Raw genomic sequence first — 20,448 nt, 5'->3', positions numbered from 1 at the left:
AATTACAGCTTTAATATGCTCAATAACAGTTTCCAGAGCAAAGATACAGCTCTTTCAAAAGTGGCTGTAAAATTTTTAGGTTCACTGTTGAATTAATACAGTTATACAATATTGAACTCAGTACAAACCCTGTAAGACATAAAATTGAATGAGTTTTTAACCTTTAAAAAAGATCTCCATTTCATTTTAGAATATATTGTTCCTTGCAAAAAGACTCATTGTTTTTGCTACTAACACTGAGATGTTGGTGCATGCATCTCTAATCTGTATGCATCTGATTATTACTAGTCATAATCAGTTACACTTGGACCCTTGGTGCCTGTGTATGTCTATGAAGTCATCAGGTGATTTCAATGGTAATGTTTATCACTTCTACTAATTAGCATGATATAAATTTCCATGCTCCCTCCTCAAATATAATACCTTTCTTAAAAATTTGTTGATTTGTGTGTGTGTGTATCACACAGAACACCCCAAACCATCTTACTCGACTATACACCCACTTCCCAGTTGGCACCCTCCCATAGCCTCCCTCCCCCCACTAGAGCCCTTATATTCTGATATCCCTGCTACTGTCTGCTGTGTTGTCAGCAGCCCAGCCAATCCCCACTACTTTCTCTTCTGTTGAATCTAGTTAGCCTATCTAGAGGTCTTTGTTTTAGGAGGGTCCCTGTCCTCTTGATCAAGGAGACCAAGGAGACCCCACCAGATGGACTTGAACCAGTGTCTAGTCTACAAAGACGAGGGTCAACACAGAGGAATCATTTCCTCCATGCTTCCAAGCGAAGCCAACCATGGTGAAGCAGGACCTTTGACTTATCTTCACATAGGCAGAACTGGTAAAAGAAAGGAGCCAGGGGCTCCTCCCAAGCCCATGTGACCCCTGAGGAACAGATCCTCAAACGACCTTAAGAGTAAAAATAAATTGGTTTATCAGGGCCGACTATATGGCCTTAAACATCCAAAAGGAAAGTATAACCAAAGATTAAAGGGGTAGTTGTTGGCCAGGGTGAAAAAAGGGACTCCCAAATAGTAACCCAGCAGAACTGGGAAAATGAACAGCAGATCCTAATCTTATCTAAAGGAGTATTGACAACTGATTGCTGCTAGAAGAGGAACATCTTAATCATTTTTATACCCCCTTCCCCATCCATAGCCCTCCCCCACCAGATTTCATGCATTTTGTCATATATGTTAAGGCCTATCCAATCAAGTTTGTGTACCCAGATGTCCCCTGGTGCAAGTTCATCCGCTTGAGTCTAGTAGACCTATCTAGAATCTCTCCCTTAAAGACCAACTCACCCTCATCTAGCCGTAATCAGCTGCCTATAGTTTGGCTAAGTTTGGGGCCTGCTGCCCTTTTCCCCAGTTCTATGCTGGGTTTTTGTCTGATTGAGTTTGTGTGGGGTTTGTGCATGCTGACACTATTGCTGTAAGTTCATAGGAGCAAAGTCCCGGAGGCCTGTTTCTTTATGATCATCCACCATCCCTGACTTTTACAGTCTTTCTGCCCCCTCTTCCACAATGAGCTGTGGGTGGAAGAGGTTTAATATAGGCTTCCTATCTGGGGTGTTTTGAGATTTTTGTCCTTCTGTACTTACAAATGAAACTATCCTTACTTTGTTTAGGATGTCTTTTGCTTGTTTGATTGGTTTTGCCTTCTTTTGTTGTATCAGTGTGTTTGTGGTTTTTTTTTTTTAACATTGGACTTAGCTAGTTTTAGGAATGAAATGCACTGTGTTTCCTTTATTGGTTGATCTAACTTACAGTGATTTTTACATACCAGGAGTGATGTGGTCTTTAGTACAGTAAAGAATTCATCCATGAAAATAGCCAGTTTGGCAACATATTTTACAGATTGTTTCAACAACTTTTAGAAATATTGTAGCTGTTGGCATTTGGTGCCTTTTTCAAGTCTTCCCTAGTAATGTCTGCAGCACAGAATGTTATCCATTTCTTTGAAGTGTTGATATTTTTAGCACAGAATTATACATTGCATATTCTTTAATTAAAATGTGTGAATATGTTTAAGCCACACTGGGTGTTCATTTCTCATTGTTTTTATTGTCTTGGTATTTCATAAACATGTCCACTCTATCATCCTATACCAAAACTACTCCCATGTAGATTGTTTGTAAATGTAACTGTTTTCTGGCTTCATCACCTTTAGGAACATCTGTTGAGCATTCATGTGCACCAGCCCTGCTCTGGGCATATCCAACATATCAATAAGTGAAAATAGAAACCCATGTACTTGCTGAGCTTAGCTTTCAGGAAGGAGCTGCTCTGGTCCTCCCATTCCTGGGTTTTTTCATTGCTGTCTTTCTTAGCTGATCTGACTCATCATTTCAAGAAGAAATCTCAAAAACAGAAAAATATCAGTCCCTGGACATAGACTAAGGTGTAGATGCCACAGGGAGTCTTTCTTCTTGCAAGAGCATAGCTTGTGCTGATCAAGTCCACCATTTGGCATGGCTGGGAAGCTCAAGGAAAGAACCTTGGGCTCAGGCTGATGGCTCTGTCAACAAAGACCTGACATATTTTAGTCATTTCTAGTTCCCTAAAGGAAAAACAAATCATATAAAAAGAAAGTGACTGAGTTGTTATAGTTCCTGGGTTCTACCCTCATATTGGGCATTGTGGCATACTAAGCACTGGTTGTGCGCATAGGTGGGACAGTGACACGTCCTCATGTCAGATGGTAGACATGCTCTGTGCTTTCCAGAAATTTTGTCTGTCACAGAGGTCTTGGCTTCAGAGCCCATGGATGATTACTTCTGCTCCTGCCTTTTCAGACGTCTATGGCAGTAATTGTGATGCAAGGTTTAATATAATGGAATCTTTCTGGGCCCACTTGTGCTTGACCCAGGGTCCTAAGGCGCTGGACACTCAACAGTCACAAAAGGTCAACCTGAGATGGTGGTCCGAGTTTGCTGTCTCATGCCAATGAAAATTATAGATGCAGACTCTACTGAGATTATGCAAAGCAGAAGCCATCGTTATTGAGAAGATTCACAGAAAAGTGATGAATTGTGGAAAAATGAAAGAAACTCATAAGATTGGGAGGGGTTTCCAAGAAAGGAAAAAGGTATCTAACTCCTTTGTCTAGGAGTTTTTATAGAGCCATGGCAGAAACTAGACAAAGTCTGAGGTAATCTTTATTGAGATTGGTTAATTATCTGGGTTATCATAAGCTGAGCCAGTGGAGGGCCCACCCACACCCTCTGTGCATGCCCCCCTGGCCCAAACAGGGTGACGATCTTGCACTGTTCATGTGCTGCTGACCTAATCAGAAGCTGTTGAAATTCCCCTCTGTCCATCTCTGACTTGTGCTTTGTTAGTTCCTGACCTTAACTGTCTGCTAGCTGTTAGTCACTGGTTGGTATGGCTGCCTCCAACCTTGCAGGTGTCTCAAGTGCTGTTAATTACACTAAGCTCTCTTTGTTTTCACAGCTATCAAGAAGTAGCTGCATTTGTTCTTAGTGAATTCCTTGTCTGTGGGATGATCTGGGATCTCTTTCCTAGAGGCCAACAAGCACTGTCCTGGGTACTGTGCCTCAGACATTCCTACCAGGATAGAAGGGCTCTTTGGTGGTCCAGGGTTTAGGCTACTGGGAGCTAGGGCTTAGAGCCCTGAAATGTGGCCAGTTTAACCAAGTAACTGGAGTTTAAACCTTATATACCTTTAATTAATTTAATTTAAATGGCCTCACCAGGCATGAGGCAGATTGAGAGCATCTCCATGTTGCTCATCATGGGAATCATGGCTGGCTGCTAAGGTTTAACAAGACAAGGGGAAAAATTCTCCTAGCATCTTATCTAATGCCTTAAGTTTGCCACACCGAAATGTGCACTCACCTTGATCACCTGAGCTAAGTCAGGGTTAGACTAGCCTAGTTAACTTTATATGAACTGGTAGCCAGTATGATCCTCCCAGAGTACTGGCCTGAGTCTCTACAAGTATGAAACATGAGGAACTTCCTTTGGAGAGCCCATGCTCAAGTTGGAGTTTGGAAGAAGGGGTGGGGTGGGCAAAGCTCAAGAAAGTCAACCTGGCAATGCCAGGCAAAGCTGCCCACTCCCATAGCCTCCAGAGCCCATGAGTTGAGGCAAGAGACAAGGCCTTAAGGGACAGCCTGCTCCCAGCAACTTTTCAATTTCAACACTTTGAGCCAAATAGTTATTTTGTTAATTGTTCAAACCTCACAAGTCCTAGATCCCTGGGTATATTTTTTCCTTACTGGTTAAATGCCATGTGCTGATGCCAGTCATGCCCCAGGGCCCTAAGTACTCTGTGGGGACAGTATGGCTGTCATGAGAATGACAGGTGGGCTGAGGCACCAGAGAAACCCAGGTATCCACAGTCAAGGAATCTGAGCAGATCAGCAGGGCAAGTCGGGTCTCAGGGAAGATCCATGGGGGACTCAGCAGAAGAGACAGTTTCCAGGAAAAGGGGTTATTTAGGGTGGTCAGAGATAATTACTGTCTTTTTTTTTCCTCTGCTGTCCTATGTCTTCCAACTAGTGTTAAATTGGGGTTATTTTGCTTGTGTGTGTGTGTGTGTGTGTGTTGTGGTGGTGGTGATGGTGATGATGGTGATAGTGTGGTGATGGTGGTAGTGGTGCTAAGTATGGAACGCAAAGCCTTATGCGTACTGAGGAAGTGTCCTACTACTGAAGTTTCTCTTGGTCTCTGAAGTTTCTAACTGATGTTTCTTCTAATTTATTATATGTATGAGTGTTTTGCTTGCATGTATGTGAGTGTACCTTTATGTATAATGCCCACAGAGGCCAAAAGAGGGTGTCAGATCCCCTGCAACTGTAGTTAAGGATGAGTGTTGGCCACCATGCTTTGGGAGCTGAACCTAGGTCTTCTGCAAGAACAGCCAGTGCTCTTAACCACTAGCCACCTCTCCAGTACCCTGCCTGACCCACAGCCCCTAGCAGTCTCCTGTCCTGACTCAAAGCTCTCCAAAGCTCATTGTGTGAGGTCAGAATGGAGGACCAACCAGGGCTTCAGATCTATGCTCCCTTGAACAGTGCACATTAGTGAAATAGAGCCACCTTTTACCCACAGCAGGACCACGGTAGGATCCCTGTGTCTGCCTGTTTGAGATCTTACACTGGGATGGGCTGGCTGCTTCTCCATTCTACCATCTCATCAGAAGCATTGTTCTTTGTCATTAAATTTCTTAGTAAATAAACACCTAGGCTCCTGGTTTTCAGGACCACCTACTGCTGACAACTCCTAGCAAGCCTCTGGTCCAGGCCTCTCCCTGAACTCTAGCTGCCTCTGCAGAGGCTGAGTCCTCCTGGCAATATCTGGGAAGAAAGGACACAGCTGTGGCTCTTTCTGTCTCTTCCCCACCTCAGTCCATGCCTCTCGTAATCCAGCTGCTCCACCAAAACCCTTGGATTTCCCCAACTATCTACATCTAGATCTGTTGGCCCTCTCTTTACATTACTATGTTGGGATTTGAATAGTTTTCATCACTGTTTCAAACTGGCCACAGTGTCCCACTGGAATATACTCACCAATGGAAAGAGCAATATATGTCTCCCCTCCCAGTATGTCTGTCCCAATCCAGTAACTGAGGTGTAGTCAGATCACATTGCTCCTGTGACCTCAGGTCCTCATTGCCTGTGTGGTCTGCTCCTTCCTGTCATTCTTCTGCTATAGCACCTTCTCACTAGTCATTCCTTTTGCCAGGTTGCTCCCCATCTTTCCTACCCTAACTATACTGTCATGTTTTTAGCTCACCCAGTCTACAGCTGAGCACTCACAGCCACTTATTCTCAGCACTTTGACTGCTTATGAGTCTGCATTAACCACTTTCTACTGCAAAAAGAAGCTTCTCTGACCAAGGCTGAGAGCAGCACAAACCTATGGGTACAGACATAGCTATTTAGAAGGCAGTTTGACAACATGACTATTCAGAAAAACACTAGTAGGTTCCCCACTATGGCCTACAGTCTCCCCGGTCACAGACTTTTGACCAGATTTACAGTACCAGACATGAAATCCCTCCTGTAGAACAGGCCTCAAATCCAATCAGAAAGCAGTTGGTTCCCCATTAACAGTCATCGCACTATTACACTAGAGGATACAACTTATCTAGCAGGTTAGCATTAGCAAGATGCATGTTTTTTGATATTTTATTATTTTTATTTTATGTATATGAGTATATTACCTGCATGTATGTGAGTGCATCCATCTTGTGCAATGCCTGCAGAGGTCAGAAGAGGGTGTTGGATCCCCTGGAACTGGGGCTGTTTGACTGCTATGTGGGTGCTGGGAACCAAACTTGGGTCCTCTGTAAGAGCAGCCTGTGCTCTTAACTGCTGATCCATCTCTTCAGGCCCCAAGATGCATATTTTTTATGTTTTGAGTCTCATGTAGAAGCCCAGGCTTGCTTCAAACTCTGTATGTAGCAAAGGCTGTCCTTAAATTCCTAATCTTTCTGCCTCTACCTCCTGAGTCCTGGGATTGCAGGCATGTGCCACCACACCTAACTGAACTCTTTATTGTACCATAACCTGAAGGTTTGGTAGCAGTAATTGTGTCTATTTTAGGACTTTAAAAACAAATAAAATTTATCCTGTATGAACAGGTAGATGTTTGTTCATTTTCATACAGGACTTAGTTTCACCAGAAATTGCAGAACAGATATGGCCTCTGGGCAGCTAGGGTGGCACAGCCTGTGTAGGTATCCTGTGACTGACTCTGACTCTCTCTCTCTCTCTCTCTCTCTCTCTCTCTCTCACACACACACACACACACACACACACATACACACACACACACACAGGGTCTTTCTTATTCCAGTGTCTACTCAGTGGTCCTACAGCAGTAACTATAGTTCCTTCCCACTCCTGATGATTACACAGATGTTAGACTCCAGCCATGAAGCCTGCTAAACCAAGAAGTATTCAAAATAAAAATTCCAAGACAGAGCACCTCTGTAAGAAGAGGCCCTCTTGAGTACAAGACCATGTGCCTTTGATGCCACCTGGTTCTCCATGTACTTAGATGTGTGTGTCCACCTGGTCTTGTTGGGAAATGTGTTTCCTGAGACTGGGCCCATTCCAACCCCACTTCAAGGACCCCACAGGCTCAGCTCAGATCTGCCTGTCTTTTCTTGACCCTGATGGCAGCCAATATGGTTCCCTCAGACATATTTCTTTACAAAAACCTTCCAGTCACTCATAATGACTTGTAAGAAAAGGCAGGTCTTCAAAACATAAAGATCCTTCTGGGCTCTAGATGGAGGTAGAATAATACAATGATCTTTGCCTCCTGTCTTCTGACACTCAGCATACAGGAGACAGTCCTTTGTGAAGGGGACTTCACAATGCCGTTTTGCCCCATGAAGTTGGCCAGCAGCTTACAAATGTGTTTCTCTTTCTTTGTAGATCACATTTTATATTCTGGTGAAGGCCATTTATACCTTGGGCTACAGTGTTTCTCTGATGTCTCTCACAACTGGAAGCATAATTCTCTGCTTCTTCAGGTAAGGAGAAGAAATGTGCAGTTCTGCAAAGAATGAGACCAAAAAACTTTGGTACCTCAGAGGGTTAGGAGATCTGAGGTACCCATCCTGGAGCCCCTCCATTTGTCAAGCAATAGAACACCCTTGGTGCTGGAGATCATGTCAGATATTACTCCATCACCGTCTGGGCCCCACTCAGGTCTCTGAGGTGGCTAGTGATTGCTCAGAGTAAGGGCTGGAGGCCTCGGTCCAAAGGGAAATACCTCTTTAGAAAAAGCTGATGAACCTATGGGGATGACTATGCCTAGCATTGCTGCCATTCAATGTGATGGGTGATGTACAGTGAGTCACCAGAGTTCTTGTCACCTCCATCCTGCTTCATTCTGCTGGGGGTATGCTCAGACATTGACAGTCTATGAGATAAAGTCAGTGTCAGCAAAGGGATCATTTCTAGACTTAACAACAACCATTAAGAAGGAAAGTAAGGAGTTAGGTGTGATGGCAAATGTAACTAAAAACTCAGCAACTGTAGCTGAGTTATACTTTCCATTTTCACAGGTCTCAAGTATGGCTGATAATTCCCAGAATAGGAAGTCAGAACTTTTAATCCAGATATCGTGAAAAAAGTGGGGAAGACCAATCATATTCTGGTTCTTTGAAAAGGTGGTACAGGGACTAGAGAGATGGTTCAGTGGTTAAAAGCACTGGCAGCTCTTGCAGAGGACCCAAGTTTGATTCCAGCATCCACGTGCCAGCTAACAACCATTCGTAACTCTAGTTCTAGAGGGTCCAGTGCCCTTTTCTGGCCTCTGCAGGTATTGCACACATGGGTACACTTACATGCATGCAGACAAAACACTCATATACATAAAAAAATAAAGTTGGTGCAATATTAATATTTGTTATGTTTTCTCTGCACTTTTGTGCATTTTAAATTATTAAAAAGAAAGGAAACATTCAGAGAAGTAAACTGGAAAAATGTTTATTTTCCCATATTGAACAGTCCACATTCTCAAACTTGAGTCCCTTCACACTTTATCACATGGCACAGTGAGTCAAGCTGACAGCATGTAGAACTCTGCACATGTAGCTTTTTATCCTCATGAGAATCTGAAATGGTGACCATAGGAGGCCATATGGTCTTCTAGATGTGCATGTCTCCCAGTGATGACCAATGCCCTGCAGTCCCATTCCATGGAAACTCAGTGTGAGAGGGGAAGAAGGAAAAAACAGAAAACAAGAAAGAAAGTGATTTGGAGACACAAGAAGCTACTGGAGCAGAATGGCATTCATGGGAGGAAGTTGTACTAAAGGAGAGGCAGCTTCTGTCTACACCTAGGGAGCCTCTGTGCACCATTATGCTGCTGCACACAGGTTGCTGCCTCACACTGAGACACCACAGATGGCAGACTACAGTCCCAGTAATGTGTTTCATATACTGACACAAGCGTTTCTTAGTGACATGGGCAGTGAGGAGGACCTGTCTCAGTCAGTTGGCCCACAAGTGAACACAGCACCTGGGTCAAGATGCGGGTCAGTATCTACACCAGAAGCCTTCCACAACTGCCTGTGCCCAGAACACTCTCTTCCCCCAAAATGACGACTATTAAGATTTCTTTCACCAAAGATTACTTTTGCCTCCTGCTGAAAATGTTACTTGGAATCACACAGAAAGAACCCAATCTCTGGGGTCATTGATCTTGAAGTTTGCAAGGAGTTCATTTGTGTTATTGCATGTAGTTGTCAGTTTTTGATTTATTGACTACATTGCTGGGAAGTGTTCCATTCAGGGACCATAATATAACGAATTTAGCATTAACTGCTCATTGATAGGGCGACTTTTCATCTTGGAGAAGAACAAATAATACTTCTAATAGTTGCATGCATTGTCCCAAACTCTGTGATTTGATTTCACTCTGTTAATGATTTTTTGAATGACTAAAAGTTCTTAATGTCAGTAAAACTTTTCAATTATACTATAAATTAATTTGGATTCTTTGATATGCAGTTGTTGTTTGTGCAGTACAGTGCTGAAAAGAAGTTTTGCTGACAGGTAGCCTCTTCTGAGCTCAGGATGAACACTTTCAATAATTCACTCTAGGCTTGTGTTTTCCGTAGATACTTGTTTCTTTATGTCATACTTCTTGAGTCCTAGCAAGAAATCTTTGCTGTGTGGTTTCATCTAGGAAGCTTACTGTTTTAACTTGAAATATTTATGTTTGTGATCTGTCTGTGATTTGTTTTTTGGGTGGTTTGAGGCAGAACCTGAGTTCACCAGTGTTTTTAGTATGTGTCACCTTAACCAGAGTCACCTGAAAAGAAGCTTCCTTGCCGTCTGTCACCGCAGAGCTCTGCATCTTTGATACAAAGTAGGTGACAGAACACACGAGTCTGTGTGCTGCCTTCTGTGTGTCACAGTGTCTGGATGGTATAGGCTGTTTCTAGGGTATGCTCTTGTTTCACTGGGATGAGCTGAACTGTTTGACCTACAGGGATTCCACTGTCACCTTGCACTGAGATCAGCGCAGGCAAACTGGGCCCTCTGTCACCTTGAACCAAACTTACTGAAGAAGTCCTTCCGTGTGTTTTGCTTTTATGTCTCTCAATGTTTTGTGGTTTTCTGAGACGCCACAGGCATATTGATAGTCATTCTAGGTGTTTGTTTATACTGTTTTAACGATTTTGTTAAATTCCATTTCTAATTATTTATAGAAAAGTAGTTCACTTCAGTATATAAATCTTGCTTCAGCAACTCTGTGAAATTCACTTATAAATTAATAATTCTATATGTTCACTTGTATTCTTTACTGTGCAGTTGGTGTTTCATGCAGTACAATGTTGAATAAAAGTATTGCTGGCAGGCAGCCTTTTCTTCTGTGTTCAGGATGAACACTTTTAATAACCCACTGTAAGCATTGTGCTTTCTACAGATATTTTAAAGTTACCTTTTTCCAGATTAAGAGAGTTCCTTAAACTCTGTTTTCTGAGATCATGAACAGATAGTGAATTTTACCATGATTTCTGTATATATTGAGTTAAACATGTTTTTATAATGTCTGTTCAACATGGAAATTTGCATGGACAGATTTTCTCATGTGAAATCTACCTTTCATTTCTGAATTAGCCCTCCTTGGTTGTTCTGTATTACTCCTGAGAATTTTTGTGTGAGAAGGATTTATCTTGGCGTTCAGTTTCTTATTGAATTTTTACAAATTTCATACAATATACTTTATCATATTTAGACCCCCTCCCCATCTCCCTATCTGCCCCCTTACCACCCCCTGCCCAATTTCATGTACCAATTTCATATATATATATATATATTTCATATATATATATGATATATATATATAAGGATGCCTGTAAAGTCAAATTTGTGTCCCCAAATGCCCTTTAGTGTGGGTCTATCCACTGGAGCCTGGTGAGCCTACCAAGAGTCACACCCTTAAATGAGACTGACTCTCCCTCTCCCAGCAACCATCAGTGGCCATTACTTCCTCAGGTTTCTTACCCACTCCTCCATGTCTATTTGGGGATTTTGTCTGGTTTAAGCTTAGGTGGCACTTGTACGTGCTGTCACTGTTGCTTTGAGTTCACATGAGTAACTGCCCAGCTGTCTGAAAAACTTTGTTTCCTTATGGTCATTCACCTCCTGTGGTTCTTACAGTCTTTCTGGCCCCTCTTCCACAATGATCCCTGAGCCTTGGGAGGCAGAAGTTTGATATAGGTGTCCTATTTAGGAATGAGCGCTCTGCAGCCTTTTATTCTCTGTGTGTTGGCCAGTTGTAGTTTTCTTGTTAGTCCCCCTCTGCTGCATAAGGAAGCTTCTCTGCTGAGAGTTGAGAGATGCAGTAATCTATGGGTATAACAAGTCATTAGGAGTCAACTTAATACTATATTTATTTAGCATAATAATAGAATTAGACTTTCCTCTATGGCCTGTGACCCATCTAGCCTCAAGTTCCTAGGCCTGATGTCAATGTCAGGTATGCAGACCTTAAATCCAATATCAAAGTGGTTTGGTTATTCCCATAAATATTCATGCCACCATTGTACCAACGGTCATGTCTTGCCAGGCCAGTTGTTATGCTAACTCACAGCATTCATAACTGTGTAAGGTTACTGATTAATTTTCTCTTCACAAAGCATCAAGCTTTGAAGTCAGCATCATCTTGACTTCTCTATGTTTGTTCTATAGCTTATGCATGTAGTATCTTCAACAATAGGATCTCTCCATACAGTTCTCGTAGGTAAGCAAGAGTAGGGGCAATGGCCAGCATTGTTTGAAGGTCTGTGGTCAACAGCTTCAAAAGAAGGAGTCCATTTCTAGCATTGGGCTTTTAGTTTGCTAGTCTGTAGTGCCTGGTAGTGGCAATATTATTGTTATACGGTAACTCCTTTTAATCTCTTATAATGTATACACGTATACTTTAAGAAGCTTCTGTGATGGCAGGTTTCCAAATGGGTTTTTCTAAAGGCTGTTAGTGCTTCTTACCCCTTCCCAGATTCCCTCCTCTGCCCAGCCCTCCCATTCCTTGCCCAATTTAACCCTTCCTCTACTCTATTATTCCCCTTTCCCCCTTTATATCACTGTATTCTATCTCCCTTCTCACGGCCTCCCCACCTCTATGGCCGTTTGTTAGTTTCCTGACCATACATATCTAAGATTTCAAAACTAGTATCCAGCTATGAGAGAAAACATATAATGTTTGTCTTTCTGAGTTTATGTTACCTTACTCAGGATGATTATTTCCAATTCCATCTGTTTACCTGAGAATTTAATAATTTCATTTTAAGAGTTGAATAATATTCCATTATATATGTTCCACACTTTTCATTATCCATTCATCAGTTGATGAATATCTCGGTTGTTTTCGATTCCTGAATATTATGAAAAGGGCAGCAATGAGCATAGGTGAACAGATATCTCTGTAGTAGGGTATAGAGCCTTTTGGGTATATGCCCAAGAGTGGTATGGCTGAATCATATGGTAGATCAATTTCTAGCTTGTTGAGGAATCTCCACACTGATCTCCATGGTGACTGCTCTAGTTTGCACTTACACCAGCAGTGGATACAGCATTGAATTCTACCAAACATTCCATGAACTAATACCAATACTCCTCAAATTATTCTCTAAAATAGAAAGGGAAGGAACACTCCCACATTCTTTCTATGAAACCAGTAGTGCTCTAATACTAAAACCAGACAAAAAACCAATAAAAAAAGAAAATTATGGGCCAATCTCTCTGATTAGCAGATTCAAAAATTCTCAAGGGAGGTAAAGAGAAAGAAAGAACCTGACAGAGAAGAACAGTAGGAGACAGGTATTGCAAAGGGAGACATGGATAAAAATGGGGCTATTTAAATGGGACAGGTGAGGGAGAGCTATAGAAGCAACCTTGGGGATAAAGGAAAAGAAGGAGCTCAAGAGAAGTGGGACCACAGGAGACTGGTGTTATCAAGGGAGATATGGGGAAAATGGGGACACTTTAAATGAGGAAACCATGGAGAAAGGGTTAGACAGTGAGAGAGAAAGAGCAGCAAGAGATAAACAATGCCTAACTAGTTTTAAAAAACTGGAAGGAATCATATTAGTTCAACAATCTAATTACAAATTTTACATACATTATCTCTACATGAGTCCATGTGTATTGGTAAAGGTTATATAACAAGAAACAATGCCAGAAAGGAGAAACCTTCCTTTGAGTCGTTGGCCAGGGTGATCCAAGAGGCTCCCAAAATTACTCAGGCTACTGCTACGGCCCTTGATGGCCTCCCAAAACTTTTAAAGTAAGACCCTATTGCTGAAGACAGAACATACTTCAGACACAGGATTTAGAGCAATAGAGTTGCAACTGACATGAAACCAGTTCCCCTGAAGGCAAGCTCTCACAGCTTTGGAGAGCACTATGAAGATGTCAAGGGAAAACATCAATCTATGGTCCAACACCAGCTTCAAGACCAAATAACCACATCAGTGGCTAATACAACATACGACATTGGTGCACTAGTGACACTTTTATCTTGGGGACAATCAACAGCTACCTAATTGGACTAAAAGCCCACTCAATGGGAGGAAACAAGAGTGGTACTGTAAACATAATCAAATACACATGACTGGAGTGGTTATAGGTCTTACAGAAAACCCCAAGACTGTCATATCCCTAGATTAATGTGATTTCTTACTGTGTGCAAAATGTGTATCCTTATATCACAAACAAATATTCCAGTCACCACTCATCAAAGAAGCTCATTTTGCAGCATCTGGAGACTATTACCAAGTACCACAACTGGTCATACACTGACACTGTCTATGAATTGCCCAGGCCTAAGTGACACATCTACAATGTAACCTCTACACCTAAGGCTCATGGAACATAGAACAGGGGTAAAGAAGAGAACACTAATGACTCTCAGTTCTCATTAATGAAGATCCCTTATGCAGCAGATGGCCAGAAACATAAAAGGTCATAAATGGCCAAAGCACAGAGATCAAGAGTCTGCTGAATGCTGGTCCTCGGACAGGACTCCTTTATTAACTTCACCCACCCAAGGCTCAGGGACCATCGCAGAAGAGGGAATGGAAAGATTGTAAGAGCCAGGGAGGAGGTGCAGGACCATATGGAAACAGAGTCCTACAAGCTCTTGGGAACCTGCTCATGATTCTATGGCAATGGTGTCAGCATAAACAAGTTCCATGCAAACTCAGGCGGACAAAAACCCAGCATAGAACTGGGAGAATGAACAGCAGATCCAATCTTATCTGAAGAAATATTGGCAACTAATTGCTGCTAGGTGAAGAAAAACTGATCTTCCTAAAACAAGGGACTCTAGATAGGCTGACTAGACCTCAGCAAATGGACTTGCACTGGGGAATGTCTGGGGACACTGACTTGACACAGTGGGTCTTAACAAGGATCAAAGAGTATATGGGCTTCAGTGGGTGGGGCGTTATAGGAGAGTGCCAGTGGGGATGGGGATATAAAGATGAGTAAGAGTGATTGACCATGTTCTGAATTAAGTACACAATAATTCAATAAAAACAAACTTCAAAAATGTTCATAAACCAAATGCAAGAACATGTCAAAAAGATTGTCCACCATGATCAGGTTGTCATCATCCCAGAGATGCAGGGATGGTTCAACATACATAAATCAATAAATGTAATCTATTACATAAAGAGACTCAAGGACCGGAGCCACATGATCATCTCATTAGATGTAGAAAAGGCCTTTGAGAAAATCCAACATTCATTCATGATAAAAGCTATGGAAAATCTAGGATATAGGGGACATAGCTCAACATAATAAAAGCAGTATGCAACAGGCCCTCAGACAACATCACACTAAATGTAGAAAAACTCAAATATTCCTGTTAAAATCAGGAACACGACAAGGATGTCCACTCTCTCCATTCTTGTTTAATATAGTACTTGAAATCTTAGCTAGAGCAATAAGACAAATTAAGGAGATAAAGGAGATACAATTGGAAAGAATTCAAAGTATCTTTATTTGCAGATGATATGATTCTATACATAAAAGGCCCTAAAGACTCCTAGAGCTGATAAATATGTTGAGCAAAGTAGCGGGATATAAAATTAACACCCCCAAATCAGTGTCCTTCCTATATACCAACAACGCACATACCAAGAAAGAAATCAGAGAAACAATCCCATTCACGATAATCTCAAAACCCGTAAAATATCTTGGAATAAATCTAACCAAGGAAGTGAAGGACTTCTGATAAAAACTTTAAGACATTGAAAAAAAAAATTGAAGAATATACCAAAAATGGAAAGGCCACCCAGTTCATGGGTTAGTAGGGTTAATACCAATTAATGTGAAAATGGCCATCCTATCAAAAGCAATCCAAAATTCAATGCAATACTCATTAAAATTCCAACACAATTCTTCACAGAACTGAAAAAATGATTTCATATTTCATATGGAAGCACAAAAACCCAAGATAGCCAAAATAATCCTGAACAATAAAAGAAGTTCTAGAGGCATTACCATCCTAATCTCAAATTATACTGCAGAACTGTAGTAATTAAAAAACAGCATGGTACAGGTTTCAGTGGTTTTTTAAAATATTTTATTTATTATTTTTATTTAATGTATATGGGTGTATTGCCTACATGTATGTGAGTGCACCCATGTCGTGCAATGCTGCGGAGGTCAGAAGAGGGCTTCGGATTCCCCTGGAATGGGAGTCAAGGACGGTTCATAACCACCATGTGGGTACTGGGAATCGAACCCGGGTCCTCTGCAAGAGCAGTCAGTGCTCTTAACCGCTGAGCCATCTCTCTAGCCCCAGGTTTCAGTGTTTTAAACAGATATAACTATTCAGATTCCCTCTTTCCCCTCCTGATATTTATGGTAAGTTGTTGTACTTCCCAAGACTTCTGTCTACTTCGTCTTTGTTTTTAATATTCTTCTACATTTTTATTTCTCATTTTTCACTCCTGGTATTTTATGTCTACTTTTCCCTCTTTTATCTTGATGAGTTCTCCAAATGGAGCTATGTCCATCTTATCAGTCCTTTCTTAGAAGCAACCATCAGTCCTCTAAAATCCATTGAAGCTTGTTCTGTTAGTGAGGTTCTGATCTATCTTGGTAAAAGCTTCAATTTCTGTTTGAAAACAACGTAAATTCTTCAGCTATTGATTTATATGATTGTAGCTTAAATCAAATTGTCATTAAGTTTATTTAAACATTCCAGATCTTTACTGGTGGCTCTGTTTATTCTAAAGTCCTCAGAGACATGTGTTAAATCTCTACCTATAGGACTGGGGGATGGCTCAGTCGTAAAGCATTTGCCTTGCAAGCACAAGGACCTGAGTTCATTCCATAGAACCCACAGAAAAATTCTGAGCATGGCAAATGCTTATAATTTCAGCACTGAGGAGAGGTGGAGAAAGGAGGGTCTTGAGAGCTCTCTGATGAGCCAGTCTAGCCTTGTTGGTGAGCTCCAGGAGGATGAGATCCTGTCTCAGAGGAGGGAACAGCTTCCAAGGAGCAACATCAGAGGTTGTCTTCTGGCATGAGGACTCACAAACACAGATATACATGCACACACACACACACAGAGACACACACATGCATATACACACACACAAACACACACACACACACACACCTGTATGCATTATAAAAAACTTAAGTATACTTTTGGACTTGTCCATTCCATCTTTTGTTTCTCTCGCTGTTTGATCTACACTGTGAGATTATGCCAGTTTAAACTAACAACAGTTAGTGATGCCCCGTGCCCAGGATATCTGTTTTGTCTGGTATTAATATAGTTATACTACCTCTCTTTTATTTTGTGTTTGCAAGGTGTATTGTATTCTTCACTTTTGTCTTCAACTTTCCTGTTCCATACTTAATTTGTTCTTATATCTCCAGCCTGACAATATTTTAAAATGCACTTATTTTATTTCCCATTAGTGAAGTAGTAGGTTTGGTTGTAGCGTGTACTTTGATCATATCTGCCACCCCTCCCCCTTTCTTCTTCCCTCTGTCACACTTGCTGCTCGTGTCGTCTCCCCAGAAGTCTGCTTTCTACTTTCACATCATATATATCTAGATTCCACTTCTTAATGAAAATATATATTTGTCTTGCATTCCATCTCTTCTATAAATGACATAGTTTCATTCTTTTCTATGACTAAAGTAAAGCTCATTACATATTATATCATACATTGTTTATCCCTCCCTCTGCTAATGGACACTTAGACTGGTTCTATACTTGGCTACTGTGAATCATGCCACAATAAACATGGATGTACAAGTATTTCTGTGGTATGCTGACTTGGAGTACTTCAGGCATTGTCCTAGTTTAATCTCTGTTACTGTGATTTGGAAAAAATCACACTAGCCAAAAGCAAATCAGGGGAGGAAAGGATTTGTTTGACTTATGTGTCCAGGTTACAGTCCATCACTGAAGAAAGTCAGGGCAGAAACTCAAGCAGGAACCTGAAGCAGAAACCATGGAGGAACGCTGCTCGATGGCCCACTCCATGGCTCACTCTCTTATACAGCCCAGCCTCATCTGCCTAGGGATGGTGCTACCCACAGTGGCTGGGCCCTCCCACATCAATCATCAATCAAGACAATCTCTCACAGCCATGCCCACAGGCAAATCTGATCTAGTCTATTTCTCCTTTGAAGCTTCTCCTTTCTGAAGACTCTAGACTGTGTCAAGCTGACAAATAAGGCTAACCAGCACAGGTATATAACTGTGAGTGGTATAGGTGGATCATATGGTAGCTCTGATTTTAGTTTTTGAGGAACCTCCATAATAATCTACATTTTGACCAACCGCCTGCACGTATGTGTGCTCTCTCACTCTTTCTCATACACACACACAACAAAATTAATTTTAAAAATTTAAAATTCAAAAACAGCATGGTACTGGCACAGAAATAGACACATAGATGAATGGAATAAAACAGTGGAACCAGAAATAAATCCACACAGCTATACTACCTAATTTTTGACAAAGGTGTCAAAAATATACATTGAACCAAAGACAGCCTCTTCGACCAATGATGCTAAGAAAACTGGATATCCACTCATAGAAGACTAAAACTAGATCCCTAGTGCTCACTCTGTACTAAAATGCAACATTCTTAAGCTCATATTCAGCATATTTATTATCAACTTTGAGTTTTAATCTACCTTCTACTTATTTTCTTTTTCTATGTGTCGAACATTATTGATCAAGTTTTCATTGTTTCAATTTCCTCCCCTTTTATGTAGTTGTACATCTGTCTTCATTCAGAAATCATTTACAACATTTACAACACATCTCCTTTATTCATAGCCGTTAACCTCTAAACTGCTTTTTACCAGTTACCAGTTAATTCAAGAGCATTACATTTTAACTCCATGTACCCTCATGCTTTGGGTGGTTTGTACATTTTCTGTGTACACTTCAGGTCCCACAGAAACTCTGGTTTGGGCTGGTATTTATTTAGCACACCTGCGTATTGCCCTCCCTCCTCCCTGTGCTCCCTTTTCATTGGATCATCTCCCGGCTCATGAACCTCCCTCGCTCTCTCTGGACATAGACTTCCTGGCAGTAAATTCTTAAGCTCTTTGACTAAACTGGCTAACCTTGTGGTGTGGGGGTGGGGGTGGGGGTGGGGTGGGATTGAGGATATTACTGAGAACTTGAATTTTCCTTGAGTTCTGCTAAGGATCTCTTTTTTTTTTTAATTTGGCCCCAGATTACTTGATGCTGTACTGGAATACTTGATTATTTTATTAAATTACAGACTAGTAAATTGCAGGATTCTGTGTGGTTCCTACTGCAGAGGGTTAGCAGTTGGTCTCAGCTAGTGCTTGAAGCCAGTGTCAGCTAGTATTTCAAGCTTTTGAAACCTGGTACAGAATGAGGGTCAAAACTGCCTCAAGTCTGAAATGAAAGCTCAGTGCCCCCAGCCTTACAGACCCTGATTTCCAATTTTCATCTCCCAGTGTCTTGAGGCTGCTAAAATTCCTTCCAAATATTTCCCTTCCTAGCCTTATGTCTCAGCCTCTCACCCAATGCATGACACCTTGGAAATTTGTGGGAGAAAGAGTGCATGGTATATGTATGTGTTGGTGTGGATGCATACACATGTACATGTGGAGACCAGAAGTTGACTGACTGCCTTCCTTGATCGATCTCACCTTATTTTTTAAGATAGGATCTCTCGCTGAACCTGGAGTTCATCAATTCAGCTAAACTAGCTGACCCACCTGTATCCACATCCCTAGCACAGGATTACATACATGTGCCAGATGCTGGGGATCCAAATTCATGCCCTTACATTGTACAACAGGCACTTTACTGACTGAGCTATCTCCCTAGCCCATAGAAGAACATTTTACAGGATAAGGGGCGCTTCAACAGGTAATTGCCATGGAATTTAGCATGCTGCTCTCCAGAATCACTGCCCCTCATAGGGGATATCTTGAAGGGCCCACCCTTCTTCTGTCCATCAGCCTCATGTGTGACCCTTATAGGCTCCAGGCTTCAGCCTTTCCTGTGCTCTACCCTGAGATGAGTAGACAGAGATGAGCTCAGGCAGTGCATCCTTGTCCCCTGGCTACTCTTCATACCATTAACGCCTCTGGAAAATTGGCTCTTCAGGAGGGCTATCACATCAGCTGCCCCTTCACAACCACAGGTGGACATCCTCTGCAGTGTACATTTTTAATGTGTTTAAAGATTTTGAAACTTCATTTAAATTCAAAAGACTGACATTTAAGTGCTGGAAAGATGACTCAGTGGTTAAGAGCACATACTGCTCTTGCAGAGGACCCAAGTTTGGTTCCCAGCACCCATGTTGGGCAGCTCACAAACACCTGTAACTCCAGCTTCAGGGGATCCAACACCCTCTTCTGGACTCTGGGAGCATTGCCACACATGAAGACATATACACAGGCATACATACGTACACATAATTTTAAAAATAATAAAAATAGGGGCTGGAGAGATGGCTCAGCAGTTAAGAACACTGGTTGTTCTTTCTTAAGACCTGGATTTGAATCCCAGCACCCACATGGCAGATAACAACTGACCATAACTCCAGCCCCAGAGGATCCGACATCCTCTTCTGACCTCTCTGGGCATTGCACGATACAGGTGCACTTACCTACATGCAGGCAATACATGCATACACATAAAATAAAAATAATAAAAATTTAAAAAATAATAATAATAAATCTTTAAAAAACAAGGTTTTAAAACGGCTGGTACTTAATAATCTAGGACACAAATTTGTATTGAACAGCTTGTTTCCTAATGATCCCACACAATTAAAAATTACTATTTCTTAAGAATACTGAACTTTATACCTATTAAATCAGTGTACATCATCAAAGTATTCACAGAACACAGTCATAGGACAACCAAAAATCCTTGTTAATTCATAGGAAGAAAAATCAATAGGCTTTTAATAAGCATGTA

General features: G+C 41.4%; 1 protein-coding gene across 2 annotated transcripts in view; it reads left to right on the top strand.

Moving 5' to 3' along the window:
* Vipr2 (vasoactive intestinal peptide receptor 2) overlaps positions 1-20,448 on the top strand; it is a 76,008-nt gene that overhangs the window by 36,691 nt on the left and 18,869 nt on the right. For both annotated transcript variants that reach the window (XM_008833065.2, XM_008833064.2), the window contains exon 5: positions 7,413-7,510. In XM_008833065.2, coding sequence (XP_008831287.1) covers positions 7,413-7,510 — 98 coding nt within the window. The remainder of the gene's footprint in view (positions 1-7,412; positions 7,511-20,448) is intronic.

Source organism: Nannospalax galili, unplaced genomic scaffold (genome assembly GCF_000622305.1).
Source record: "Nannospalax galili isolate Female #2095 unplaced genomic scaffold, S.galili_v1.0 scaffold516, whole genome shotgun sequence".
Classification (NCBI taxonomy): Eukaryota; Metazoa; Chordata; class Mammalia; order Rodentia; family Spalacidae; genus Nannospalax; species Nannospalax galili.
Note: the sequence above shows the minus strand (reverse complement) of the source record. Positions and strands in the feature narration are given on the sequence as shown.